The sequence below is a fragment of the Pipistrellus hanaki genome, assembly GCF_964339955.1.
Source record: "Pipistrellus hanaki genome assembly, chromosome: 7".
NCBI classification, from domain to species: Eukaryota; Metazoa; Chordata; class Mammalia; order Chiroptera; family Vespertilionidae; genus Pipistrellus; species Pipistrellus hanaki.
The window spans coordinates 37,035,686-37,056,247 of record NC_140509.1 but is presented as its reverse complement, the minus strand read 5'-3'; the positions used below and the strand labels follow the sequence as shown (position 1 = coordinate 37,056,247).

At 42.4% G+C, this 20,562-nt stretch overlaps 1 protein-coding gene across 3 annotated transcripts; it reads left to right on the top strand.

Annotated features, from left to right (window-relative positions):
• The first annotated feature begins 5,437 nt into the window (after positions 1-5,437).
• On the top strand, positions 5,438-12,611 carry TENT5A (terminal nucleotidyltransferase 5A). 3 transcript variants are annotated; one of them, XM_084889257.1, is made up of 3 exons: positions 5,438-5,525; positions 6,134-6,719; positions 7,867-12,611. In XM_084889257.1, the coding sequence occupies exons 2-3, from the start codon at positions 6,171-6,173 to the stop codon at positions 8,641-8,643; spliced, it is 1,326 nt and encodes a 441-aa protein (XP_084745383.1). In that variant the 5' UTR covers positions 5,438-5,525; positions 6,134-6,170; the 3' UTR covers positions 8,644-12,611. The 3 variants fall into 3 exon arrangements, with proteins under 3 accessions (XP_084745383.1, XP_084745381.1, XP_084745382.1); XM_084889255.1 differs by having other exon boundaries at positions 5,469-5,797; XM_084889256.1 differs by having other exon boundaries at positions 5,493-5,852.
• Positions 12,612-20,562: the final 7,951 nt, after the last annotated feature.

Sequence of the window (20,562 nt, the reverse complement as noted above, 5' to 3'; positions counted from 1 at the left end):
TTGCAGTTTGGGGCTATTAATAAGTAAAATAAGGGAGACTTGAACACAAGCACTGTGATTACCAAGAAGCTATACTCTGTGACAAACAGGTAGTGGTATCTACATGTGACGAACAGGTGGAGTCACTGGACATAGGGATGATTTACATCCCACAGAGTGGGACCACAGGAAATTTCATCACACTACTTAGAACAGTGAACAACTTAAAACTTCTGATTTGTTTATTTCTGGAATTTCCATTTAATATTTTGGACAACGGGTAACTGAAATCATAGAAAAAGAATCCAAGGATAAAGAAGGGCTACTGTAATTTAGTTTCAAAGTAAATTTTAATTTTTACATGAAGCACTTTAATTGCTTCTTAATACTAATTAGAAAGCAGGGAGATCTTTAATTTGCTCTGTAATGTAGACACCTGCATGCACATGCTTCTTCAGAAAGGATGCCTGTCTGTCCCCCAATGGCCTCAAGGATCAGTAGGGAGGTGCCCTATAAAGACAGTGAATGGAAAGGGGGTGGAAGGTGACTCGAATTTCTCACTTTGCCATTGTTCTGCCTAGGCTGTAAGGTGCTGCTGCAGGTTCATTCATATCACTTTATGTGAAAAGGATCAAAGAGCAGAATCAATGAAAGGTGGTAAATCAATGGAGAGAGTGGGGAGGGCTGGTGTGGAAAGATCAATGGGGAGATAGGAATATGAGGAGAGATTAGCTAGAGCGCTGTGGGAGAAAGAAGTTATAGGCTTAACTGCAGTTTTCTGGGCTCTTCCCTCACTCCTTTGGGGTTTGAGTTTGTGAAAATCATTTCTTATTTGTTTCCTAAAACTATTTTTGAGAAGATAGGAAGCCGACAAAGCAAAATGGGAAAGGTAGTGACACAGATAAGTAAACTAGAGGCATTCTCCAAATCTCACTCTGTGCTTCAGTGTTAGTGGTGTTTCTTGCAAGCTCTCTGTAAGGCTGCTGAGCTTCCTAGCTCTCTACCACTATTCACGGCTTGGGAAGAAACTCCCATGAGCCCAGTTAGGTAACTGCATTCTGGCCCTCAATAGTTGTTTCAGGATAAAACACCGTGGTTCTCAATGTTAAATCCAAGTTGAACTTTCATAACCTGTGAAGAAAGAAGGAAGAAGGAACATATATGCATACAAGTTCTTTGGTTGAGGGGAGGGGGGTGTGGGGAAGGGAAAATGGCAGGGGTATTTGGGGGGGTCACTGGGGGGAAAAGGATATATATGTAATACTTTCAACAATAAAGATTTTTTTAAAAAGAAGGAACAGAATGCAGTCCAGTTTAGTTTTAAATATAAAAGGAAAATGAGAAGCCTGGGAGAAGTCAGACTCAAGAATGAAAGGGAAAAGCAGAGCAACCACTTCTATAGGTTACTTCACTTTCCTCTGCCTTATTTCCCCTGTCTGAAAAATGGTAATGTAATATGTAAAGCTCTGATACTTTAAGAAAGTTTAAAAGAAATAATGTATGTGAAATACTGAGCACAATGCCTGGCACATTATGACAAAACTAGAGGCTCAGTGCATGAATTCATGCAAGAGTTGGGTCCGGCTAACATGCCCCAATGGGGACCCATTGATCAGGCCAGCAGAGTGGAGGGGCTGTGGGAAGTTGGCCCGCCAGCCCCGCCCTCGATCAGGTGGGGGGAAGGGCAATCGGAGATGTGGCTAGACAGGGGGAGGGGCCATGGGCAGTTTGGCGAGGGGCCCATCAGGGCCTGGATCAGGCCAGTTGGCTGGAACAAGTGCATGTCATAGCCACTGGTCATTCTAGTTGTTCTGGTCACTGGGCCAGAACAATGGTAACTATTATTCAGGCTAAAATGGAATTTCTTCTTATGGTGCTAAGAAGGAATTGTTACTACAACTTTTAAATCAAGATCAACTTTTAATTATAAGTGTTTTTTTCCTAAAAAAAAATGTATAAAGTTTTATTGTAAAATTTTCAAATAGAAATTCAGAACATCATATTATCATAGATTTCTAACCCTTTTAAATAGGGAAAGGTAAATATTTACCAAATAAGTTCAGAAGCTAAAGCCTGAAAAACACTTGCAACTCTGTATCTAAATTTAATCTAAGAGTATCTGTGTTGAGAGAAGTCTGGGCTGTGAATGTGTTTGGAAAGCATAAACTTTCTCATTTGATAATTACAATTTCATGTAAAGATGAACATTCCTCCTCCACCCCCAGAATGCACATAAATATTTCAGTTTGAATACAGAGAAAAGAGTGGGGGGTAAAAACAACAGATGCTTCCATCCAACAATCTGCATAAAGTGGCCACTATGAATCAGGAACATATGAATCCAATCAAAGCACCACCAAGGCACTGCTAAAAGTAAAGTATCCCAGATATCCTAGTGTAAGAAGTAGCAGGGTTTGGATTATGGAGATCTGGAAGGTGAAGGTTGTGGTAAGGAGAGAACCCGGATGGAGAGTGGAGAATGCTTTGTTAAAGACGTGTCGGACACAAAGCCCTGGCAGCTTAGGAGAAGGGGTCTTGCCCCACCACTGCTGGGACTCATCTTTTCCTCAGCAAAGGGTCTGGTGCATAGCAGACCCTCCATGTCTGGTCTCATATTCTACATCTGCCTCTCAGCCATGCCATTCATTCTTGATAGAGGCCTTAAGAGCAACTGGTCAGAGAAGAATAGCCTCTGCTTGGGAAAGGGTCCCAACCTAGAGAACCAAGCTGCAGTGGCTGTTTTCAGTGTAGTACAAAGTATGGCTGGCAGGTACCTCAAGGATATCTTACTAAAATGTAGTTTCTTTTAGGCACATAGGACAAAACCATGGGCATGAATGAAGCACAGAGGCTCACCAGTTTGGAGATACTTTTCTTTGAGAAAGGGTTAAAATACGGTACAAAATAATGGCAGTGGGGCTAACCCCTTGAATTTTTTTTTTCAAAGTACCTAATTCATGAGTCACCTCTTAGGAGAAAAAAAAGTGTTTTTTTAAACATACTATATTTTATATGTCAAAGAGGAATGGAGAGGGAGCAATGGAAACATCAACCATGAGAGAGGCTGCTTCCTGCACACTCCCCCCCCCCCCCCCACTAGGGATGAGCCTGCAAACCCGGCATGTGCCCTGCCCCAGAATCGAACTGTGACCTCCTAGTTCATAGGTTGTTGCTCAACCATTGAGCCACTGTGGCCGGGCAGGACAAAAATAAATAAATAAATAAATAAATAAATAAATAAATAAGTAAATAAAAAAAAATTTTAAAAAAAATTAACAGGCATTTTCTTTTTCTTTAAATCTTTTTCCTATTTGTGCTATACTTGCCTTACAACTGGAAGGTACTGGCAAGCTACAAGCATCACGTTCCTAAAAATAATGGCTAAATAGCAGTCACAGCCAAATGAGCTGGGGTTAAGGCCTGACCCCACATTAGCCATGAAATTTGGGCAAATCTCTTTACTTCTAGGTTCCTCTTTTTCCAAATCCCAATGACATTGAATATCTTCTTCTTGAAGAGTATATGTGGTTTTATGTGTAAAGAGTTAGGTAGAGCATGGCCCAGGGGTGATCAATTAAGGTCCTGAAACCTATACAAACCTTATTGAAATGCACTACCAATCTCATTTCTTACCGTGGTGGTTTATACATCCTTCCCCAAGCATTTTCTTCTATACTCCTTATCCCTTTCTCCCTCTTTCTCAGCTATGGGAGGAAATCCAACTAACGCCCCTCTCTCTCTCTCTCTCTCTTCTGCTCTTCTCTCCCAGTTCCCTGAATCCTAGGCCAGCCCACTCCTCCTGTGTCAGAACATACTTCTCTCACGGCACACGTACAGTTGAGCCATAATTATGTACCTGTCTATCGTGCCCATTAGACGATGTGCTAACAGGTAGTCAAGCCAGAGACACACAGAGATGTGATTTTTACTGAATGTTTGTATAGAAAGGATGGATTGATTCATGCTTGGGTAGCTGGACAGTGTGCTTTGGGGAGGCAATGGCCTATGAGAACTGGGTGGTTGTCTTAGCGTCCTTTCTCCCACTCCCCTCCTAACCCCATCTCCCCCACATCACCTCCCCCACCACCACCACCCCCCCACAGCTGAAGGATAATGGCCTCCCTCCCTCCAAGATCCAGATCCAGGGTTTTCCGTGCTTCGGGACACAGCTCCTCTGAGGGGCGCCGGCAGGGGGCGGCGTTGTCCCGCAGCTGGAAGCTCCCGGGTGACCGGCCCCGCCCCCTCGAGGCCCGGGCTCCCCCACTTCAAAGGGGCGGACGGCTCTTCCTCCCACCGGGCTGCTGGGTGCGAGGGCCGCGGGCGGCGGTGCCCCGCTCCCCCTCCCTGGGCGCTCCCCTGAACCCGCACTCAGAAAGTGACTCCGCGTTGGGGGGAGGCGGGGGCGGCCGGCCCGGGAGGCCGGGTGAAGGGGGGAGGAGCGGGGAAGCTTTCTAGAAAAGACGGCGCGGGCACGGCGCGGGGAACCTTTACCGTCCCTCCGCGCGGCCGCAGCGACGGGAGCGGCGGGGGAGGGAGGCACTCCGCACTTCACTCTGTAAACACGTTCTTTCCCGTCTGGGGAAAACGACTTCCTTTCTCACCGACATTCACGTGAAAGAGACAAACCTTCGCGGCGAGGCGTGAGGGTCGCGCTCCGCCGCCCGGGGTTCTCGGTGAGAGGACCGCCGCCGGGCGCCCCGCTCCGCGAGGGTCTCCCAGCGCCGCCCGCCCCGCCCCCGGGCCGTGGACGGGAGCCCCCGCGGCAGCGTCGCTCAGTGACGCGCGAGCCCGGCCGGAGCCCCGCGCTGCCGCCGGGCGCTGCAGTGGGACCCACGGCCCCGCCCCCGCCCCCGCCCCCGCGCTTCCACGGGCGGGCGGGCCGCGGGCTCCCCGCGCTTCCCGAGGTTTCGAGAAGCGAGAAACGAAACCCAGCGAGCGCGCCCTTCCCCTCGGGTGCGGAGACGGATGTGTGCAGGGACCAGCGGACGCTGGAAGCGTACACGGGGCCCGGGGCTTATTCGTGGGGCCGGGTTCATGCACGAAGGTAACGGTCCCGGCCCAGGGACATCCCCTCAGGTCGTGAGGAACCTCGGGAGCCCCGTCCGGAGGCTCAGGGACAGCGCGCCGCATCCGGCGAGGGTTTTATGTTTGGGAAGTTCCTACTGCTGCGGGGTGTTAGTTTTGCGATCCTGTTTTGAGGGCCACTGGGGACTCTCTAGGCGTGGTCAGGGTCTCCTCGTGAGGGAAAGCGTGTGGGCGGGGAGCTGTCCATAAGTCACAAGTGTGTAAATCACACGCACCTATACACACGCGCACACACACACCTACAGCCCCCGGCCTGCCACCCGGCCGGGAGCTCCGGGGGCCGCTGGCTAAGCGCTCGGCGGCCGGAACAGTCTGCCGGGAGGGGGCGGCGCCCCATGCAAATGAGGGGGCGTGGCCAGCGCGGCGCGCCGGGCCCCGGAAGCGCGGAGCGGCCCCGGTATAAAAAAAGTCCTGAGGACGTTTTTCCCGCACAACTGCGAAAGCTCCAGAGACGGGAGCGTGTGTGCGGCGGCGGGGCGGCAGCAAGGAAGCCGCCACCTCCTCCGTCCGGGACCACCGCGGCTGAGGCGGCGGCAGCGGCGTGGGAGGGGGCGAGGGGCGGGACGGACTGGCCGGAGCCGGCGGCTGGGGTCTGGGAAAAAAGACTCGAGTCGCTCGCTCGCTCGCTCGCTCGCTGCGGCCGGGGGCGCACTCGCCGCTCCTGGAAGCGTCGCGCGCGCGGCTCCGCGGCTCCTTTGCTCGCTGCGCTCCTAGAAGGGGCGGCCGCCTCCAGGTGACACAGACGGGACACCCGCTTGCGCTTTCCAGATGCATCAGAGATACTTTTGGTGCGGGGCTGCTCTGCGGGGCGCGGCGCGCGCGGGGCTGGGGGTGGGGGAAAAAGGCCCCGGGGGGTTTGGGGACCGCGGGGGTCTGGGGAGGGAGAGAGTCTCTGAGGAAATCTCTGAGGCGAGCCCGAGGGACCAGCCGGGGAAGGGGGTTCCCTGGGTTAGGGGGCGCGCGCTCTTTCCTCTTGGGACAGCCTGTGGCCGCCAGCCGCCTCACGGAGCTCCTTCTCTCCCACCCTCCCCCCCCCCCTTTTTTTTTTTTATTAAATTTTTTCTTTCAGGACTGACCAGGGCCAAGTGGCATTCGGCGGGCACTTCATGGCGGAAGGGGAAGGGTACTTCGCCATGGCCGAGGACGAGCTGGCCGGCGGCGCCTACATCCCCCTGGGCTGCGACTTCAGCGGCGGCGGCGGCGGCGACTTGGTGGTCGCGGGCGGCTGCGGTTTCGACGACGACGAGGACGAGCCGTGCGCGGACTACTGCGAGAGCCCCACGGCGCACTGCAACGTGCTCACCTGGGAGCAAGTGCAGCGGCTGGACGGCATCCTGAGCGAGACCATCCCGATCCACGGGCGCGGCAACTTCCCCACGCTCGAGCTGCAGCCGAGCCTGATCGTGAAGGTGGTGCGGCGGCGCCTGGCCGAGAAGGGCATCTGCGTCCGCGACGTGCGCCTCAACGGCTCGGCCGCCAGCCACGTCCTGCACCAGGACAGCGGCCTGGGCTACAAGGACCTGGACCTCATCTTCTGCGCCGACCTGCGCGGGGAGGAGGAGTTTCAGACTGTCAAGGACGTCGTGCTGGACTGCCTGTTGGACTTCTTACCCGAAGGGGTGAACAAAGAGAAGATCACACCGCTCACGCTCAAGGTAAAGTCACCGGGACAAGAGGGTTTGGAGGGGTCCGTCCACTCCTGGGCAGGGGTTCTTCTAAGGGCGAGGGGGAAAGGAAAAGATGCCCAGAAGTCTATGGCCCTGACAGGGTTTTTGGGGTGCGCTTATTTATTTTTGCTTTTGATTTCTTTACCATGAGAGTAATCTAAGGTGCGTCAGGAGGATGCCCAGGGTTTTACTTAACTTGGTGCTTCAGCGCCACAACTCTCCTGCTTCCTCCTATGAGTGTCCCCCCCCCCCCCCAACCTTCCTTCCCCTTATTTTTTTTTTTTAAACTTTTGGCATTCCTTGCTTGAGTCTTCTCCAGAGTAGATTCTAAGTGGAAGAATGAAAGGACCTAAATCATTTTTTTTTTTTGAGTCATTATATGTTCTAGTCATTGCGAAAATAGCAACCTGAAGCAGAACCAAGCCAGTGAGCTTATTGTATTGGAAAATGTGAATAGATTTCCCAGCTGCATTCAGCTGACTCCCTGTGTTTAAGATAGACGTGGTGCTTCTCTGGGTTTGTTCATGTGTTAAGGAGATAGTGTGCCCCCTCCCCCCTCCTCTCTTTGGTTCAAAACGCATTTTACATAGTTAGTTAAAATTGTCTGAGGAATCAGCCTCCCAGAATGTCCTAATATAGTTCATTTTTATTGTAACTGCTAAACACCCCTAGAGGGACAGACAAGATACTAATCTCATCTGTTGTCTCAGGGGGGGCAGGACTGAGTGACTAGAGACAAGAATGAGAGGCAGACCAAGTTTCCGCTGAATGCTCTTCTTCCTTTTGAATATTATGTGAATATTGTGTGACTATTGTACCTATAAGACCATTTTCAAAAAATAACATTTCAGAAGTCAGACATGACAACAGAACCTTTAGTACTGTGCTACATCTGCCAAAAGCCTCAAACTGTTATTTCTCGTCTCTTCCCCAGACAGTAAAACCACTCGTTAAATGTATTTTTTTTTTTTCTTCCTGTTTTCAGAAGACTGTTTAAGCCTGTAGGTAGTGTTTTGCTGAAACTTGACAAAACAAAAGGGAAGGAGCAAAGTAAATGTCATCTGTGAGGAGGATGTATTTATTTATTATTTTTGCTAGGTGTGCTCATGTTCTTGTTTTATCTTTTGAATTATAGGAAGCTTATGTGCAGAAAATGGTTAAAGTGTGCAATGACTCTGACCGATGGAGTCTTATATCCCTATCAAACAACAGTGGCAAAAACATGGAACTGAAATTCGTGGATTCCCTCCGGAGGCAGTTTGAATTTAGTGTAGATTCTTTTCAAATCAAATTAGACTCTCTTCTCCTCTTTTACGAATGTTCAGAGAACCCAATGACTGAAACATTTCACCCCACAATAATTGGTGAGAGCGTCTATGGCGATTTCCACGAAGCCTTTGATCACCTTTGTAATAAGATCATTGCCACCAGGAACCCAGAGGAAATCAGAGGGGGAGGCCTTCTGAAGTACTGCAACCTTTTAGTAAGGGGCTTTAGGCCCGCCTCTGATGAGATCAAGACCCTTCAGAGGTATATGTGTTCCAGGTTTTTCATCGACTTCTCAGACATTGGAGAGCAGCAAAGAAAACTGGAGTCCTATTTACAGAACCACTTCGTGGGATTGGAAGACCGCAAGTATGACTATCTCATGACCCTTCATGGAGTGGTGAATGAGAGTACAGTGTGCCTGATGGGACATGAAAGAAGACAGACTTTAAACCTTATCACAATGCTGGCTATCCGGGTGCTAGCTGACCAAAATGTCATCCCTAACGTGGCTAATGTCACTTGCTATTACCAGCCGGCCCCCTATGTAGCAGATGCCAACTTTAGCAATTACTACATTGCACAAGTCCAGCCAGTGTTCACATGCCAGCAACAAACATACTCTACTTGGCTACCCTGCAATTAAAAATCATTTAAAAATATCCTGTGGGGAAGCCATTTCAGATAAGATAGAAAAAAAAAGAAGAAAAAAAAAAAAGAAGGGGGAAAAAAAAGGCTGAGTGACCCAGCCCTGATAAGGGATGTTTTGTACAATGATGATCTGCTCCTGATTTTAAGCTTGGCAAAGTTTGTGGATCATTTCATAGATATGGGAGCATGATCTTAAAATGATCCCCACCCCCCATCAACCCATGCACCAAATCCTCCTAGCGAATAAGATTCTATTCTGTAACTAAAGAGACCTGTCATTGAAAACAACCAGGTTCTCCTAAAATAACAGGGGGGAGGGAGGGGAATGCCTGATGACAATATGGGTTTGCAGTACCTTGCTCCCATAGCTTTGCCATGGGGGGTGGTGTGTGGGGGGAAGGTGGAGTTTCTTATAAGGTGGAATTCACAGAAGGAAAAATACAGAGGGAAAAAGATCTCACCCCAAATTAATTATCATATCAGGAGTTGAGGTAGTAATAATACAGGAAGAAGGGAAACTCTAACATTGGGATTATTATCTGAAGCTTGTAGTAAGTGCTTTTTGTGAAACTCCTGTTGCGCTAACAGAAATGGCTTACTCCAAATGAACAGTAGTAGGTTGATGCAGTTTTCATAACAAACAGCAGAACTTACGATGACACAATCCATTATTTCCAGCTGCGTGTTTAGCTCCATTTTTAAAATGTGAAAATGCAAGCAAAAACAGCTGTAGAAAGGAAAGTATGTTCAAGGACCAAAGATTTAACAGATAAAAATACCCAAATAGAAGAGATACAGTAGAATATATAAAGAGTTACTATATTTGTTACACACCAATATACATCAAAGTGCCTGTTGCCTTCTGAAAATTTGAAGTGAAAATTTTTTTATGGTTTAATGATTATTTTGTTTTATCAGGGACTAAAGAAATAAAACAGCATAAGCTTGTGAATGGTGGAAGAAATGCCCTATTTTTTCTTGGCAAATACTTGTATAAAGCTAACATTGTTGGTGTGATGTTATCATAGGTACATGTGTATGTATATTATGTGTGTATATAGACATATTTGGGATATGAATATATTCACACAACACATTGACTATGGTCTAGAATATGTAGCATATAGGAAATGTTTAAATACTGAGTGCTTTTATGTTTCAACAGGATGACATGAGACGTGGGCATATTGCAGTGATGAATTAAAACCCACATCTAAATATGTTAAAGGAAATGAAGGAGGAAAACAAGTAATATATTTGATAGGAAGTACAGAGATTATACATTTTTAGGAGTGTTTCTCCCTCCCCGCCCCCCCCCCCTTTTTTTTTGTGAGCCATAGAATTCTAAAAATAATGGGAGAATGTTTGGCAGAGCACTCTTTTTTTTATATTTAACTGCCATTTTGACAGTTTGAACCCTTTTATTGTTTTTTATATAACTTGCATGTTTCCATGGTGTATAATCCAGTAGATCCTGGATCCATGATAGTCTATTTAAATCCCTAAAAAGAATTTCTGGTGATCTGAACACTACTTATAATATTTAAATGAAAATTTTAATGAATGCCTTCTGCATTCTAAGACCACTAGAATTTAGTAAATGTGAAATGATCCCTTTTAAAGAGTATTTGCACAATTGCTTAAAATTTATATATGAAATATATATATATTATATATAAAATTTTATAAATTCATGCCAATATGAAATACCTTTGATCTGGTTGTCACACTGCATTTAAATAGTTAGTACTGTATTTTAAATTCAGTCACTTTGCATTGAATCAAATCCAACTTTATTTTCTCTTTCCCAAGAAGCCATGTATAGCTTTATGAAATGAATTGGCATTACTATTTCAGTTCAATGTCAGCTAGCACTAACACCATTCCTTCTCCCAGCTCTAAGTTCCTTTGGACACTGGTCTCTGAAAATGAATTTATTAAAAACAAAACTAACACATAAAAAATCGTCCCTTTGTATTGTGAAACAGCTACATAATCCCTGTCAAGTCTAGTGGATGACTGCTTACTATGATAATTTCTATGATGAAACAACCAGATTTTAAAAATCTGATCTGTTAAAGAGGGTCTGGGGAAAAGCATAGCATCATCCTATATGGCAGTGTAATTTGTTTATGGTTTTCTGGGCATCACTCAGATGCCAAATTAATCCACCCAAACTACCTTGTACACACCTTTCTTTGAAGCCTTAACAGGAACTTGATGGGTTTGCTGTAGCAGCTTCCCTGTGAATTTGACAAAGCTGTAACAGCTACTGCACTGCCACTTACTGTTTCCTAGGGGACTCTTCCTTCTCCCTTGTTGGCTCAGTCTCCCTATCTCCAGCCCTGGGTTTGAAAAATTGTGAACTCCCAGGAAATATTCCATTTCCAGAATAAGCCTGGTTGATACTTAACTATCAGAAACCAGAGCTCTGCCTGCTTCCCTGTTGGAAGTTTTCTGAAAGAATATTAGGGAATGCTTGGGAACATCAGAGCATCTGGTAATCTGCCATCTTCCTTCTCATCCTAACTCTTGAAAAGTGAGTTGTCCACTTTTTTAAAAGAATCTGGAGATCTCTGGCTCTTCTATAGCAACAACCTGTTGTTAATTTGTGACAGATTTTTGTTTAGAGGGGCCTTCTTTGAAAATACAGTTTTCATTTATTTTCTCAAATATTTATGTTCTTTTCTTGTGTTGGTAGCATAAATTGGAAGTGCCAGCACCTGGCTTTCAGATAGAACAGGTTGTCCTCATGACAACTTTCAGTATTTACCTTAAAGCTTATATAATTTATTTCTCTTTGGTATGTACTATAGTCTTGTTCATATGTAGTTCAACAAACAGTGGAGTATATGTCTCTCTTTGTGGATGTGTGGCCTAAAAATTTGAATGTCTGCTGAAAAAGATTCATGTGCATAGGTCAGAGAAAAGAACAGCTCTCAACTCCTGATTAGTGCCTGTGATTTGCTTGCTTTTGTGTTTATCTGGCCTATTGTGCTGTTATGTTAAATAGGAAAAAGTTTTATCTTCTGAAGGCTCTTCTTATCTGTCCAGTCTGGTATGTCAGCGAACACTTAATATGTGACAATGCCCTTATTAAAACGTTTACTTCATTTGCAGTAAATATGGTTGCCTCAAGAACTCTTTTCCCTTCTAGAAATGGTATCTGCTCACTTAGGTATTAGGTGGACTATTTCAGCATGGATCCCAAAAAAATGCAAGATGGAAGACTATCTGTAAACCAAGCCAAGGAAGAAATGCAAAGAAAAGTGAACATACTGTTTTTTTGCCACCCCTTTATGTTTGCTTATTGTTGGTTGCTTTACTGTGCATAAAGTTGTTTTCAGTGCAATACTTGTCAAGTAAATATTGTGAACTATCCTGTAAATCAAATGTATTATGTTGAAAGTTATCAGCAGCTCAAAAATATGCTTTTTTGTTATTTGAAGACAAAGTGTGTTAGATGAAACCAAAAAGCCAAAAAAAAAAAAGTAATTTCATATATAGCACCTAATTGAATATAATCTTTCTTTAAGATTTCTTATAGCATAGCCTTTTCAGTGCTAAGAAAGAATCTCTGTAATATTTTGTTGTAATAATGGCTTGCTAACAAAGTGTGTGGTAAAAGTACTAAGTTGGAAGGTGTCAAGGTAACTTGGCAAGATTTGCTGCAAAGCCTTGTGGAATGGAGGAGGCTATGCCCGCTGGCTGACTCTCCAGCCTCTCTCCAACCATTGCCTGCTCTGAGACATCCTATTGCAGCAAGCTGCACCTGGGGTCACTCTTTGGAATATTTTTGACATTAGACTGTCACAGGCAGAAAAGGAGTTGATGGAGATTGGACTCTTAAAAGCTGACGTATTTGAATCAGTGCTAGAGGGAACAGATTGTGAATTTTGTTTACAGCATCCAATATTTGGATTTTCTTTTTTTGTAAATAAAAAGAAGTTATTTTTTTCTATTTATTTGTGTCTGTTATCTTTGGTGTCCTTGCTGGCTAAGAGACCATGTCCTCTAAATCTCAACCTGTATCCATGAGAAAAGACAAGCAGTATTCGGAGTAAAAGAACAGAACTCATCAACTTTCTGATTGAAGTTAAAATGTCCAACTTTTAGCCAGCTCATCTCTGACTGCCTGTTAGTTCTAGAAGAGTCTAGCTAATGGGTGGCAATTATTTAAATCTAGGCATTAACTTAGTGTGAAGCAACTCAGAAGTCAGAGCTATTTTCCAGTGTCAGTAGAGACTCATGTATTTGGACTACGGGGCTCTAGTAACCCTGAGTGGTCCTTGGTTTTCATAAGTTAGCTCAATTGCTGTGATTTAGTTCTCAGTGGTTATATATAATCTGTTTGGGGTTCTATAGTGTGACTTGAAGGTGAGGTGGAAAGAAGAGCAATCATAGGATCTAATATGTTGGACTATCTGTGTGTGAATGTGTACTGGGTACAAAGAAATCACCCTTTGACTAGTAGTTACCATAATCTCACCTGTTCAGATTGCCAGGGGGCATACATTTATTTATTTATTAAGTGTTTCATTTGTGTAATTTTTGAGACTTTCTCAATAGTTGTAGTATGAGAATTTGGTAAGCCTAGGCTGTTATAAGACATATTTGTGATTTTTAAAACCATTTAAAGTCCTGATGTTGCATAGAATCCATGCTTGACACTACATCTATAAAAGAGCCACTCCTGGTATTTAAAGCCAGCTTCCTTTACATATACATCATAAAAATACAAGATGGTTATTTGGTTTTCATAGTGGTATGTGTTATACTCTTCTTCCTCCTACAACCAGTTTCTCATATGTGGTCATCCTAATTCTTTTTAAGCAAGGTTTGAATAGGGCAGTATATATTAAGCTCTTCCTAGACTTAGATACAACCTACTATTTCTATTATAGTTGAATTACCAGGTTGCACTTAGCTAAGCCTTAAGGGAAGCAACTCACCCTTTCCTTAAGAACCTCATTCCCTAAACATTCAGTTCCTTTAAAGTAGAATAAGAATTGTTAAAATCAAATACTTCAGAAATTAAACTGTACTTTTCTTCTTAGAACCAAGTTTGAAATAAATAGCTTGAATGCTCTTCAGCTTAATAGCAAATGATTTTTAAATCAAAATAGCTTTCAGCCATTAATGCTCCCCCCAAAAATCTGGAACTGGGTCTCCTTGGACAAAAAGGATAAATCTAGGGTTGGGGCAGGGAATATACTAGAGGAACTTGGATCTCTTGTAATTCCAGAAAGCGAAGATGTGTTAAAAAACAAAACAAGAAACCACAATGGTGAGGAGCATTTCAAAAGGACAAAGGTGCCAACTGAATAAAAGAGCTCCAAAGGCCAAAGCTTGAATAATTTGAGCAACAAAATAAGTAGCATTGGATTATAACCCAAAGTAATAAATATCCACAAGTCCACATAAATAGAGATAGATAATTGCATTAATAAATAAATGAGGGCAAAGAGACAAATTTCCTGTGCAGAATTCCAAATCTCTACATGCTGCCTTCTCAAAGAGGTGGACCTTAATTCACTACCTTAAAAAAAAAAAATACATTTTTATTGATTTCGGAAAGGAAGGGAGAGGGGGAGAGAGAGAAATATCAATGATGAGATAGAATCATCAATCAGCTGTCTCCTGCACACCCCACACTTGGGAATTGAACCCACAACCCAGGCATGCGCCCTGACTGGGAATCGAACTGTGACCTTCTGGTTCATAGGTCGATGCTCAAACTGTTAACCATGCCACCTAGGCACATTATACCTCTTAAGTGTGGGTTGAGCATAGGTGACGTCAATAGAGTACATACAGTATAGAAAAGGGTGAAAAAGAGTAACCAAACCTCATTGGAGAACCCTGACAAACTACAGATGATCATGATCAATATTAACAGTGATAAACCATGAAGATAGCGTGTCATTGTTATGATGTGATGAAAATGGCACTTCTGTACTCTTTCTTTCCCAAACCCACAATGTCTGTCAAATTATGAGAAAAGAATCAGACAAATCTAAATTGAGGGCATTCCATAAAATACTGGATGAGTTCTCTTTAAATCATCAAAACCAGGAAAATCTGAAAACTACCACAGCCAAGAGGAGTCCAAGGAGACATGACAACTAAATATAATGTGGTATCCTAAATGAGATCCTGGAACAGAAAAAGGACATTAGGTAAAACATATGAAATTCTGAATAAGTGTTATTGAAATCATATTTCAGTGTTGATTCATTAGTTACAACAAATGTACCATACTAATGTAGGATGTTAACAATGGGGAAAGTGGCTGCGGAATACATGGTAACTCTGTACTATCCTTACTTTCTTTGTTGTTGCAAATCTAAAACTATTCTCAAATTAAAAGTTCATTTAAAAACAAAGATTGAGTGAACCTTCCTCACTATTTCTAGGACAGTGACTCCCTAGAAAAATAATATAGTGAATAGTTAATTTTATTTTGTAATGTCTTCTGTATTTAAAGTGTTAGAGAGCATATGAAAGAATGACTCCACAGTTTCAGGGAAGCTTTACCTCCCAGTTTTAGGGGAAAGGAAGGGGGTTGAAGAGAACTGGGTTGTAGACAGTGTCTGCCTATAGAATAGCAGGAAGAATTCATATTACCTTAGACTTTTATGGAAAGGGAACATTACATGTAACTGTAAACCATTGTGTAGATATAATTTGTAAATATGGAGTACTCAAGTGAGCAAGGAGCTAAACTTTTGTAGCCCAAATATTCAGGGAACCCTAGAAAGTTGTTCAGGAATTCTGTGAGGGAGTAAATTACGTTTTTAAAAAGTTAATGTTATGGGAGACTAATATTTAGTGGAGTGTTGAAGTGAATTATTATTCAATGTAAATAACCACTTCCATCATTTACCTGTCTACCCAAGTTTCTTGTTCAGCATAACAGGTTTTCTTAAACTGAAGGGACACCTGTTTTTGTATTGACTTCCTCAACTTAATCACTGACATTAGAAATAATTCAAAATGCAGTTTTGAGAATTAGATATCCTTTGTAATTTTTGAAAGCAATCATTTCAGCTTAGGGTCATAGGGCACCCTGAATTTCAAGAATATATGCATAATGGAAAGTTCCCTTCAGAAACTATTAGATTTCCAGCACACTTTGTACTTATCAGTAATGCCAAGATTTTGTGGCATCATCTGTCCATGTCATTAGAAAACGGCTGAAACCCTATTCTTTTATTTTTTTTTTCTTCTTTTAGAAAAATTCAAACTATTGAACTACACTAGTAGGTGCTATGGATAATGCTATTCTGTGTCATGAATTGCATATGCTCTGGGGTTCTCAAGGTCTCTTCAAATAAGGTCAAGAAGATCGTGGTTCATTTGTTCTTCATTTTAATGGAGGAATAATTAAAAATGACTTATATATCTTGATTTTAAAGTCCAATTATCAGAAAAAAGAAGAGAAATTCAATCAGTTCAGAGGCCTAATTGCTGAGTTAGTTGCTAGAATGAGCAAATAAAAATATAGGATGCCCAGTTAAATTTGAAATTCAGACAAGCCATGTTTTTTTTGTTTTTTTGTTTTTTTTAAGTATAAGTATGCCCCATGCAATATTTTGGACATACTTATACTAAAATTTGTCTGTATTAATCTGAAATTCAAGTTTGACTGGAAGTCTTATATTTTATCAGGTAGTCATATAACCTATATAGGATTACAAAATAAGGCTGGAAAAGTTTCCTATTATAATTTGATTCAAGAGCAGTTCATAACTCGTTAAAATTTAACTTTAGGTACTATTGAACACTGCATTCACATAGAGTAGCCATAGTAGCAACCTTTTTGAGACATGGTTCATTCATTAAATATTTGCTGAGTATTTTTTTGTACATTTAGCCTTGTGCTAGACTCTGAGGCCCAAAGAAGTGAAAGGCCTGGTCCATTGTTCTTTAGAAGGTTCCACTTGTAAGTAGAACTTACTTGCTGAAGATTAGTTTTTCAGCTACCCTGGGGTTAGTTACCCATGAGGCTTAGCTCTGCATGGGGCACCACAAAGAGCCCTGTAGCCTAGTGGAGAGTCTGCTCAGGTGTAATAGTCCTTGAAATGTGCCTTCTTGGGAGCTTTTATAGGCAGAGCTCCCCACAGGTAGCCCCAGTATAGATAGGTACTGGCCATCTGTAAGGAAGGTTAAGGGTAGATGAGCACTGCATTTTCTGCTGAGGGAAGCAAAATTCTCCCTGAGCTTCTGGACAGTACGTTCTCATTTCAAAACCACTGCAAATATGTTTAGGACTTAACTAGAATGCACCTTGAAATTTTATTGCCTTATAATCCTGTTTGCTGCAGCACATTAAAATTTCCTTGAACATTTCTTAGTAACCACTTATTGTTAAATGTCATTTGAAATTATTACAATTTAGTCTTCCCTTGTTTTTTCCAGAGCTGGGTAAGTCCCTTTCTCGGATGCTTCAAATGTATCAAATGCACCATGCAGTTAATGCAACCTAAACCTTACCTGCTCCCAAATTGTGTAAAAAAAAAAAGTTTATTTCTCAGATACTTCAAATGAGTCAAATGCACCATAGACTTTTACCCTGCCTGATGTGTATAAAACCAGTTGTGTTCATCCTGATAATTTATTTAGTCAAGGTAGAGATCTTATTTAAAGAGCATTTATAACTGTTCTGATTATTTATTTATGTGCCCTCCATGACTACATGGGGTAGAAGAAATCCACAGCTTTCACCATCATCAAAACATTTAATAAGCACTTTCTTATGCCCTTGGTTTGATGCTGTGTGAATGTTTACAAAGAGTACGAACAAATAAAACAAAGCAGCAGTGAAATTAAGAATTTTTATGTATATTTTTATTGTTGATCATATTACAGATACCTCCCATTTCCCCCCACTTCACCGCCATTCTCCCACCCCTACCCGCCCATGCCCAGGTCTTCACTACCCTATTGCCCATGTCCATTGACTATGCATATATGTATATAAGTTCTTTGGTTTCTCTCTTCTACTCCCTCCAGCCCCACATCAAGGTATCTCAGTCAGTTCCATACCTCCATGATTCGGGTCTTATTTTATTGGTCGATTCATTTTGCCAAAATATGAGTGGTCAAGCTCATTCCCACTTAAGAACATCTGCTGGTTGTTCCATCTCCTTGGAAAGCTCTTATTCCAAATTTTTGCATCACTTGTTCCCTCACTTTATTATCATCATTGTTATTATTATTAGTTGTTGTTTAAATGTTTCTCAGAGTGATCTTTCCTGATCTTCCTACTTAAAATAGTTCCCCCCCCCCAACATTTGTACCCAGTTATTGCTAAGACTTGATCCTGATTTTAGATGTGTATTACCATTATACTTGTCACTATCTGAAATTGCATTATAAATTGATTTGTTTCCTTATGGTTTATTTGTCCTCATAGAATGAAATTCCATAAAGGCAAGAATGTGGTCTGATCTCCTATTATGTTCTTTGTGTCTGAGTTAGTGCCTGCTACATAAGAGGTACTTATTACATTTGGGTTAGTAAATGAATGAACGCATTCCATTTGGTTCAAGTCAGAGGGGAGGCCAAATATTTAATTGGGAAAGTATTAAAGATTATGTAAAAAGAGTGAAGAGTGAACCAAGAATAGTTAAAAATAAGAGAAGGATCTCAGAGATTGTCTGCTCATTGAAGGAGCACAGAGGAAAACCCAGGTGGGCTCCAGCAATTTAGGAGAGAGGTGGCCTCAGGGGTATGTTTAGGGCAGGAGTACTTAAACCTCTTTTGGTTCCTGAGCTTGAGCAGCTGGGGACAGTGGGACAGCTGGTGTTGACAGCATTTGTGTGGCATGGTACTTAGGGACAAGAGTAATAGGAAGCACATCTTTCAGCGCCTTTGGGTCTGGTCTCTGTTCCAAACCAAACCTGACAGACAGCCTGGTAAATAAAGAGGTCCTGGGCAATGATAACTTCTCTTCTCTTCTCTTCTCTTCTCTTCTCTTCTCTTCTCTTCTCTTCTCTTCTCTTCTCTTCTCTTCTCTTCTCTTCTCTTCTCTTCTCTTCTCTTCTCTTCTCTTTTCTCTCTCATCACCTGCTACATCTCTCAGAACTAGGGAATCCCTGAGAGAAGTTTTCAGGAAAATGAGCACAAAGACCAAGATCTGCCTCATTTTACGTAAGGGTAGAGGTTATTAGGTAGGAAGAAGGCAAATGTATAGTGGGTGGTCTGCTCCTCAGCTCTTTCTCAAATGAGACAATCAGCATGTCCACTGTCACTTCTAGCTGGTGAAGCCTCACAGAACCAAAAATTTTCCCTGGGGCATTATATTAGTACCTATTGTGACTATTTGTTATTGATTTTTCAAGAGTGTCCCATCTTCAAAATTTTGTCCTGTGATCAGACTCTGTGCCTGCCATGTTGTTGCATAATGTCACACTAAAGTTTCTGATCTTAGGTGCCATTTTATAATTGCTAAGTTAGATATTTGGTCCAATAAGGATCCCCTACTTAAAAAAAATTGCTTAAAAATTAGTTTTAAACTCTTTATTTCCACTTGTATACATTAAAACCAACTTGAATTCTCTGGATCTTGTCCTTAGTCCAAACCCACTTAGGCCATGGCAATTCAAAAGAAGAGAGGTTGGGAAGGAGCCTGATCAAGAAAAGTGAAACAATAAGATATAGAGGGAGTCCCCCAAAATGTAGGCACACTGGAACAGTTGATAACTCACTTAATTTTGAAAATGAACTGTATGTTATGTTAATGATTCAAAGTATGTATACAATTAAAAAACTTTGGTACACCCTATATTTCATAAAAAAGTAGTGAGAATTTCATATAATAGTCCCATTATAAAGAAAGTAGGATTGGGGCTTCTGAATCAACTTAAGGTTTTAAGAGCCACTTTAGTATGTCTATCAAAGAAGGGTTTATAAAGAGATATCATTTCCTCATTTCTGAGAAAGGATGAGTGTTAATATTACTTATACCAGAAAGAGCATGTGCACACCAGGGTTATGTTTCTATAATAAGGTTTTTGGTTTGTTTGTTTTTATCCTGCATTGTATGATCTTTGGAGGCTAACTAGAGGAAGAGATCTGACATTCTTTGAGTTCTTACTCTGGGCTAGGATGCCTAGCATTTTACATACATCCTCCTCCTTAATTGCCAAATACAATGGTGATAGCAATTATATTCCCCATTTCACTGAGTAGAAAATGGAATCTATGAAGGATCATTCATCCAGCTGGAATGGAGAAGAGGGAGGATTCCAAGGCATGTCTGGGATTCCCGTTTTTGCTCTCTTTTTCTAACCTGCCAAGCCCTCCACCTCTCATCTTTGGCTGTGGTTTGTCAGTGCTATGGTATCTCTCTGTCCTCAATACTTTAGAGCAGGAGAAAGGACCCACAGTGGCCAGCCCAGCGGAGGGAGTGTGAACTCTAAGAATAAAAGTGGCTATACAATGTCAATAGTTCCCTGTAGCAGGCATTACCTATAATGCATAAAAATATAAAATAATTATATTTTATGTTTAATAATATCAGCAATTCTGAGACTTGGGTTAAAACAGTGTTATGATTATCTCTTTAAGAAAAGTGAGACTTAGAGAGATGGAGCTTGTACCTAAGGCATGAAGGCTTTTAGAACTCATTCAGTGATTACACAGAAGGAGAGTCTATTTCTGCCTGAGATTCACAAGGCAAATTGATCCTTCTGCAACCCCTCTCCTTTCAGCCATCTATCCAAAAGGCAGGTGCATCATGCGAACGCAGCAGGTAGAAGGTTCAGAAAGCGCATCAGAGCTTTTCTTACAGGATGAGATCACACAAATTGCCTATTGTGAGTGGATTACCTTATGAAAAATAGGCATAATTTAGATTTTTCAGTTGGCAGTCAGAATTCAGTAAATCACTTCAGTGCTGTCAAAACCT